This window comes from Crocuta crocuta, unplaced genomic scaffold (assembly GCF_008692635.1).
Source record: "Crocuta crocuta isolate KB4526 unplaced genomic scaffold, BGI_CrCroc_1.0 scaffold98, whole genome shotgun sequence".
NCBI lineage: Eukaryota > Metazoa > Chordata > Mammalia > Carnivora > Hyaenidae > Crocuta > Crocuta crocuta.
In genome coordinates, this window is record NW_027532593.1 from 292780 (window position 1) to 302447 (window position 9668).

The 9668-nt window shown below is 38.3% G+C and overlaps 1 protein-coding gene across 3 annotated transcripts in view; it reads right to left on the reverse strand.

Annotated features, from left to right (window-relative positions):
* MTMR2 (myotubularin related protein 2) overlaps positions 1 to 9275 on the reverse strand; it is a 128648-nt gene extending 119373 nt beyond the window's left edge. For 2 of the 3 annotated variants that reach the window (XM_077779934.1, XM_077779933.1), the window contains exons 1-2: positions 8595 to 8684; positions 280 to 350 (exon numbers count right to left, since the gene is read on the reverse strand). Coding sequence is in view for 1 of the 3 variants with exons in the window: in XM_077779932.1 (XP_077636058.1) it covers positions 8595 to 8674 (80 nt within the window). In the remaining 2 variants the exon portion in view is untranslated. Of the gene's footprint in view, positions 1 to 279; positions 351 to 8594 lie in introns of all 3 variants that reach the window. The other variant, XM_077779932.1, reaches the window with a different exon arrangement.
* Positions 9276 to 9668: the final 393 nt, after the last annotated feature.

The following is a 9668-nucleotide window of genomic DNA, read 5'->3' on the forward strand; positions in this document are numbered from 1 at the left end:
AAACTGCAAACTACTAAAGAGAAAAGGGGAAAAAACATTATGCAGAAGCCCAAAGAATTTTAATGGAAAATTACTAGTGACTAAAACATAGCAACTGTTTACTCCAGGCAGAAGAGAACAGGGAATTTTAAGGATTGGAACTTAGAATTGGGCTCAAGTTTGAAGTAACTGGTTATTCAAATGCATAAATTTATTTGAGGTATAAGTATATGGATTCCAGAAATATTGTTGGCAATATTAACTTCTGTCCAGTTTAATTCCATTTTCCCATTCACTTACATTATAATTTTTGAGATGTTTTATCTTCACTTCTGATGATCTTCAAATGTCAATGGCTCTTAACACATTAACTGTAAACAAACACACAAAGGAACTTAGGGGAATTTCGATATTTAAGGAACCCTACAGTGAAGTATTCTACATTATTCTGTAAAGCCTGCAGCATAGGGAATGGCAAGAGGAGGGTTTGGCACCATGTTTTGTAATTTATCTGACATTCAAAATGTAGTATTGTTCTAATGACACTATCCTCTTAATCATCAAGCAAAGAAAAAAAAAAAGCATCCAATGTTCTGTCTGAAGAAAACAACATTCCAAACTAGAGAAAATTCTCTCCAAATATGCATACTCTGCATGGACTAATGTACTGTGTACACATTATCCTTTTCCTGCTCAGAGGTGCAGCCAAGCACTCTACCACCCATCAACCTGACTCAAGACTGCCCTCTGACTACCAGGTTTTGGCCTGGACCTTGAACATTAGATCTTCAGGTATGATCATTTCTTTATGAAGACCTGACATTAAACAGACTTGACCAAATGTCAAACTGCTCTCCCTAATCTTCAGTTTTCTCATGTGTAAAATGGAAACAGTAATACTGTTTATTTTACACAATTATGAGGATAGGAGAATATGCATATTAAAGGATTTAGCACTCAAAATTATTAAGTGTTATTATTTATACTTATTATTTATGTTAGTATTAATAATCACAATAACATTAATTTATAGAATAACTGTCTATTATCTGAAAAGCAAAGCTTATCCCAGGAGCTTATATTTTTAGGTACTGCCTTTGGTTATAATGGAAGAATATTATTCAATACCAGTAGCAGAGGACATCTGTATCGTATAAAATTTTATTTTTGATCTTTCTGGGTATCCTGGCACAGCTCAAGAAAATTAACCTCCTTATAACCAGGAGCATATCATCAGCCAAAGTTATTCCTTTTGCTAATACACGACCTGCTAACAAAGTCCTACTTGAAAAAGTGCTCACTTACAGTCATCTGTGAACGCAATTCTGTTAAGAATGGAGATAGATGTATTGGTTACTCATGCCTATTAAACCCTCTGAGCCCGAAGAATAATCCAATCCAGAGGAGACTTCTCTACCCTCTTCTACTCACTCCCAAATGACTAAACACCTATGCTTGACATTACATGCTTAAAATAGTAACATTTAATTTAGAAAACCCAAAAATGCATAAACACAGATTTCTGTAAATTTTCAAATTTGTAAATCAAAGATATAAAAACACACACAAAATATTGGCAAAAGCACTCAGAAACTAACATGGCCCCAAATGGCCAGATTTATTTCCCTTACAGAAACCAAACCTTTAGGACTAAAATGAGAGAAAATACCTAAGTAGAACCTGATGCGGTGTTTTGGGGGGAGATAAAACACATGGATACGTGGCTTGGAAATAAACTGAGACCTGCAGAAGAAGAAGTAGTGTAGGCCACCATCCTCAGCACACCACTATTTTACCATGCAATTCCTTGAGCTCTTCAAAGGAAGTAAAAAGTGAAATAGTACAGTTGATCATTCTTCATTTCATTTCCATTTGCCTTTCACTTCATGAGCTGACAATTAATAACTATAACTCTTTTATGTTATAATCCCTGATTAGGATTATAAAAATCTGGCCCAAAATAATACACAAAAAAGTAGAAAGTTAAAATAACTGGAGTTTAGAGTGCTCCAAGATACAGTTTTCTTTTCTGGTCTATCATGTCTCTCAGTGCATTTTCTACCTTGGTCACTGTCTTTATAAGTCTCAGAATGCCTCTACCATAAGTGAAGTATTGTAGACTTTAACCAGAAAATGTCTTCCTTGCTAAAATGATTCATTTATGTAATATGAAGAAGCTAATTATCTCCAATTAGCTTCTCTCCTATTTCTTACAGACAGAACCTCCAATTTTTAGCTCAGCACAAGCCTCCCAGAAGAGACTATATATGCTAGCCTTCCTTTTGGCTACGTACGGCCATGGGAACATGTTCTGGCCAACTGTATAGAAGCTTAAAAGACTGCATATTATCTTCAAAAAAGAATCCTTTAAAGAGAGAGAACATACCTTTCTTCTTTCCTTCCTCCTTTCTCGTGACTCCAATGAATGCAAAGGTTAGCGCTCCAAGAGCTGTTCTGTTCATGAGATAACATTGGAATAAAGAGTCGTTGCCCTTAACACTTTGGGTCCACTATATCAGATCTGTACTGACTACCGCTGGCCTTTATACCAGTGAAAAACTAAAATTATCTTAGCTAAGCCAGTTAGTTTGGATTTTCTGTTATACTCTGTGAAATCTAAACCCTAACTTTAAAAAAATAAGAGGAGTTTTCCAAGTATCACTGTTTAGGGCTTTTGAAGTATACAGTTCAAAACACATTTTTTAAAATTTTTTAACATTTTTTATTTATTATTGAGAGACAGAAAAAGACAGAGTATGAGCATGAGAGAGGCAGAGAGAGGGGGAGACACAGAATCTGAAGGAGGATCCAGGCTCTGAGCTGTCAGCACAGAGCCCAACACAGGGCTCAAACTCACAAACTGCGATATCATGACCTGAGCTGAAGTTAGATGCTTAACCAAGTGAGCCACCCAGCCGTCCCTAAAACATATTTTTTTAATGTTTATTTATTTATTTTGAGAGAGAGAGAGAGTGTGTGTGAGTATTTGCGCATGTGCAAGCAGGGAAGGGGCAGAGAGAGAGGGAGAGAATCCTAAGTTAGACCCCACGCCCAGTGTGGAGCCCGAGCTGAGCCAAGATAAGAGTCAGATGCTTAACAGACTGAGCCACCTGGGCACCCCTAAAACATATTTTAAAAGTTAATTCCTATTATATTGAAAACATAGCAAATGCCCTTATTTAATACAGATTAAAAAGTTTTTAAAGAGCCCAAGAGATAATCGCATCCAATAAGAGTCTCTGAAAGAATGAAAAGTCATCAGCGATTATTGCCACAGTAAGTACTAAGTACTTGGGCAGGGAAAGAATTACAAAGGTGGCACATTAGCGGCCTATAGTGATGACAGCATCGGTACATGTACAGAAACACATTAAGAAGAATAGCGCAATTAGTTCTGTGTAACAGAATTACAGGAAAGGGAACTGAGGTTATTATTTTCATTAAGAGGACATCTTCACCAATGTCTTTAATTTTAATAACTTTGTACCAACCTTTTTTTCCCCAATAGCTCCATTTTTAACCTGACTTCCTGTGGAAAGCAGGCTTATAAAACCACTCCCTGTCCTTGATTATAACCTCTCAATACTTTTCAATCCTATCCACAGGTTTAACTAAATCAAACAATAGGACAAAGATAGAAGTGTTCTACCTATTCAAACCTAACTTTCTCGAAAAGAAAAAACACTCTCTACTAAAATCTAGAGCATTTCCACTGGTCAAGTCCTGAATCACATGCAACCTTTGGCCCTGATGATTTTGAATACAATAGCATGAACTTGGCACCTTTACAAAATAAACTTACTGCTTTCTGGACATCTGTATCAGGGTTATTTCCTTCCCTTGGGCGTAATCCAGACTTCACTGGTTCAGGTGATGGTTTCCTGGAATTACTTATTTACAATATATTTTTTTAATGTTACCACTGATGTATCTTACCAAAGACCTATTTTTAAGAAAAGGCCTAAAACACGTATTCCTGATGTGTTACTCATGGCTGAGAAAAAGAAAAAAAAAACCTCGGGAAATTTCCTAAAATTGGATATTATAAATCCACAAGAGATGACTTTTACCTTCCACTACTTCAATCCATATTTGTACAAAAATGCTTTCAGTAATAGGCTTATGGTAGTTGTAACACAGCCTTTAACTTAGTCTACTTTAACAAATATTGATGGAGTTATTAGAAAGCAATTAGTAAAAGACCCAAGGCAGTGGCTCTCAAACTCTTAGTTTAGGATCACCTGGAGGACTAGCTAAAACAAACCACAGGCTTCACCCCTAGAGTTTTTTATCCAATTAGATCTGAGGTAAGATCAGGGAATCTATAGTTTCAACAAATCCCCAAGGGATGCTGATGCTACTGATTTGGGAACTAATGATCTACATTAATAGAAGACTACTGATGATAGCATAAAGAGGAAAGAAGAAAACATATAGGGAACCCAATTTCAGCTCTAATATACTTGTATACTTTTGACTAGTAATTAATCTTCTTAAATGTTCCTTCAGAAAAATCTACACAGTAATTATTGATTAGTTAATAATATCACTGGATCTCATCTGACAGAACTTTAAAGTTCTTTTAGGGTCCTGGAAAAATGAAATCCGAAATAAGTAGTTTTTAAGTGACCAAGACATTCAATGTCTGACACAGGTGCTAGTTATATGGCCAATGCTGGAAGTTCAACCTGTGAGTCTCACTAAGTTGCACAGCGAGTTTCCAGCACTAATCCTGGTCAGCTGCCTCGGAAGACATGCCAAGAGTCACAAGGGGAGTGGGTAAGAATGTGTGATTGGACACAAATCCATCACCACTACTGGAAAACGACTGAAAGGATATTTCCTATCAACATATCACCTCTAAGTGACTTTGAGACTGAAACTAAAGATAAGACCTTACAACAAAATGTGTCTCAGAAATCTCAAAAACTTTTCTCCCTTTTCAGACTACTAAGTACCATCAAAATTCATGGAAACAAAAATCCAGGATTTGCTATTTTCAGATGATGATAATTTTAAAGGAAAACACGTACCTTAAAAAATGTAATTAATTGAAGACTACGTTTTTGGGTATATTCTGTGTACCACCCTTTACTTTTCTAAGTTAAATGTAAACATGTGCATATAAATAAGTAAATATAAATGCTAATGAATTTATAGACTAGCAATGAACTTTTACACCAAAATAATCTGAGACAAACAAGTGGTGCCCAGAATAGCTACGGCATGAGGGTATATAAAGGATGAAAGAAATAGGCATTAAATAAAATGACTGACAAGATAAGTTAGACAGAAAGAAACCAAAATAATCAAGAGTAGCAGACAGAAAAGCAAGTAGGTGAAGGGAACACACTGTTGTGAAGATCTATAGGACTGAGCACAGAAAAGATAACATAATCAATTAAACCCGCTCAGTGTGTCAAGAGACTTCGAGCAAAAATAACTTTAGCTTGAACCTGAAACTGTGGCTTTACAGGCCAAATTCGACATAAGAAAACCCTTTTTAATCCTTTGAGTGGACACAACATATAAAAGAACGATGAACATTCAGTCAACCATTCTTTATTCAAATGTTCACTGGGCACCTATCTGACACTGGATGTGTCAGCATTTATTTGATTATGCATAGTAAAAAATAATCAAAGAAACCCACTCAAGTAGTGCATTTTATAACAGTGTACAAACTGAAAAAAATGGAAAACCAGACTAAGAAGGCCAAATACTACTAATATAGTGTCAATACTACTAATATAATTCTGCTGCATAACTTATACAAATCTAAGGCTCAGGCCTACTCTAGCTATCAAATCTAGGCCACAGTATTGTTTTAACTCTATCCGGTATAAGCCATACTTATGTCAAGAATCAGAGCAAGAACAACAAGAATTGAATTACAGAATACAGCTAGGTTGTCAATGTGCTGAAGTGAATTTTTTCCCAACTCTCTCTCTATGGGGCTAGACATATTGAAGAATGGAAAACAGCAGAACATACAAGAGCTACCGAACAGCTCACTGAAGTCAAGCAACTCCAAGCAAGACTCACCAAAGAAAATTAGTTTTTTTAAGGATGCATAACTATAGCTGATGAGGAAACTGCCATCTGGATATCATATGAAAAATAAAATCACTCTTTTCTGGCCAAAAAGCATCAAGTCTATGATGACCTAGAAGGGAAGGCCTAGAGCTGCAACAGCAACACGGAGATGACTACAGATATAGATAGACAGATATATAGATAGATATACATATCAATAGATATCAAGATTCAACATGTGTTTAGTGTGAACTACAGAGCCCACAAAAGCCAGTCACCCAAATGCAATGGTGTGTCATTTTCAAAAAAACAATGGGCAACCAGAAAGACTAATGTATTGTTTTTCAGATTTATATTCTTCCTATATCCCAGAAAAGCATAAAACAACTTATAAATTAACACATTTAAATATAATATTATTTTTAAACTGAATTCATCTAATAGTAGAAGTACTTGAAGAAATTAGAGAGGAGTGTATTACCAACGTCAGTTACAAATCTAACTGAAGTCTCTTTGCTAAATTGTAGAGAAAGATCTGGTTACATAGTTTCTATTTTCAAACAAATGGGAAGAATACATTTTTTGCATAAACAATTTTTCTTGGAGCTAAATTCAGCAGAAATTTGTGTCAATGTAGTCTGTAAATGACACAAGAAACACACTGAACATATAAACTATTATTGTAGGGGAGGTATAAAAAAATTCACATGGCAATTTCCTAACTGAAAATCCGAAATTAAAAATTTCCTAATTGCAAAACACAGAAGGCATAAAAATAAACTACAACTTAACCGCAACATTTCTCCAAAAGGCTGAGATAATACAGTCCAAACATTGATATTTTGCTTCATCATAAGCTATCAAAGTAAAAATTTAAACTACTGTATAGCCATTTAGCAAAGCTATTATAATCATGATTGTCTACCCTGCCTCTGTATTAGAAGTACCTACAGTTGACTGTTAGCCTAGATAAGGTTAAATTTAAACTTTCTAACAAATGTCTACAATGCAGCTATTCTATACTATGCTGCCTCCTGTGGTTCTAAACCCTCTTGCTTGGGTGGGATTACTGGTTGCCTCATTTGTTTTATGTTCTATCCTGAACCATAGCTGTCATTTGTAACTTTCCTATAAAATTATAATTTTCCAACATGTTTTCTGCTTAATTTTAAATCCTCAGCTTTCTAAATTTCAGAGTAATAAACATAAAATTTTAAAAATACTTGAAACAAATGTACAATATATGTGATTGAATGCAAAGAAAAATTCTTGTCTCCTGGGTAATTATATCTACAAATTCAAAAAATGTTTATTGAGCACCTCTGACATACAGCATCTCTGTTAAATGCTGGAAATAAAAATATGAGTAAGGTCCTTGTCCTCCAGTAGCTTACAGCCTAATAAAAAAGACAATTAAACCAACAATTACACTGTGTTTGTTAAGAACTCTGAAAAAAGTGTGGGTAGGCTGCTACGAGTGCTTTAGGAAGATAATCTTAATTTGTAATGATGGTATCAGCTAATAATTTCCCAATGAGATCTGAACAGTAATAGGAAAACATGGCAGTATCACCCATATTTAGTGAAGTCCAAAATGAATTAAAAGGGAGAAACTTCAATTTATTCAGAAGAAAATGAGAATTATGTTTTCATATAGCAGATCAGTATCTAATAACAATTAGACTATTTTTCGATGGGAAAAAACCTGATTTCATAGTGGATATATAATACACACAGGTCTTCTATTACTTCCTCCCAAATTTTTAAATCACTGTTTAAAACCAAAGGAAAAAATTCATCCAAAACATGTCTAGTTAATATTCACAACAGCTGTCTGCAAAACTGCATACGAAAGTCCTCCTCAAAATTCCAGGGGAAGAAAAAAATCCCATCTGGTACAAGAGAAATAACCAGGAGAACCGGTAGTTCAAGAAGGAAGAAAACTACCACTCATTATTCACTCTGGGGTTAAGGGCTACTCAGATTCCTAGATAATGACTTTCCGCTGTGAGATTTAGAAAAGAAACGTTACAGTGGGCATTTTTATTTACATTTTTAAAACGCAAAGGGTGGTGGATGGTCAGAGTATAGGAAAAATCATGAAAGAGATAAGGAAGTGAAGTGATGGAAAAAAAGAGGAAAGGGTGGGCAAGAATCCAAAAATCAAAGACATACGGACAATGGAGGAAAGACTGAAGGATGGTTTTGAAAAGAGTATAGTACAGAAAGAAAGGCAGAGAGAGAGGAAATGAGGAATGGTGGCTGGGGGAAGGGCTGTCCAAAAAAATATTCGAGATGGAAAGAGAAACTAATGAACCGGGGCTGCCTCAACCAGGGATAAAAACGAGATCGTTGTACGAAAGGTAGAATCACCGATAAGGCGGCAGTGAGTTTTAACCTCCCTTTTCCCAGCCTCTAACCCCCACAGGGGGAGGAAGAAGTGGCTCCCAAGTCCCAGGGAAGGAATTTCGGCGCAGCCTTCGGAAGCACCGTGCGAGAGGTGGGGCACCAGCCAGAGGGTCCCCGGCCCCTCTCCATCCCTCTCGGGCGCTGGGCGGGGCCGCGGGCATCCTGGTTACCTGGACAGGGAGTCCACGCTGGGCGGCCGCGCCGCGGCCGGCTGGGAGCCAAGACTCTCGCAGCTCGAGCTCTTCTCCATGGCGCGGCGGGGGCAGCGGGAGGGAAAGGCTGAAGCGACCTCCGCGGCGGCGGGGCGGGAGGAGCGGAGGGCGGAGTGCGCCGGGCAGGGGCCGCGGTCAGGCCAGCGCCGGCCCGGGAGGGAGACCGGAAGCGGCCATGTTCCCCCAGACTGCACCGCGCCCGGGGGCCGCCGAGGAGCGGGAGGACCCCGCGGCGCCCCTCCGACTGCGGCCCCGACGCGCTGCGCTCGCTGCGTGCGCTCGCTGCGTGTCCCGCGCGGCCTCTAGACCCTGGGAAAGGGAGGTGGCTGCACCGGGCGGGAGAGAGTCCCCCGAGTCTGGGGAGACGAGGACCCCGTGGGAGGAGAGGGAATTTTAGAAATGAGAGAGAGGATTAAGGGAATATTAGGGACTAAGGTCTCCGGGGAAGAAAGGGACAAGGCTGACAGGCAGGGGGATGACTGAGGCAGGAAAGGTGCGGGTCAAGGACAGTGAGACGACGGAGTAATAACGGAATGTGGGCCAGCAGGAGGGTGAAGGGGCAGACAGAACGTGGAGAATCACGAAGGGAAAGAACATAGGGGAACGTAAAGGGTGAGCAAACTAGAAATGGTGAAGTCTTCACCAGATTTGGGACCGAAACTAATAATTGAATAATTATTATTAAATAGCTATTAAAGGCTGGTTTAGCGAGTCAGACATGAGTTCAAGTCCTGCATCTGCCGGTTACATGCAGTGTAGCCCAAGGCATAGACTGTCGACTTCCTTAGCTGTAAAATAGGGAGACTAATGACTTCCGGATTGGATGAGTTAGTGCACATAACATGCTTTCAACAATTTTTGGCACATAGTAAGCGCTCAAATATTAGATGTTAATATTACTACCTACCTCATAAAGGTTGTTAGGATGCATATATTAATGCGTATAAAGAGTTCCTAATACAACTGCAATAAATGGACGGGAATATATAGGAAGAGTGGCAGAGAAGTGATCAGTATGGGAAAGGTAGTAGA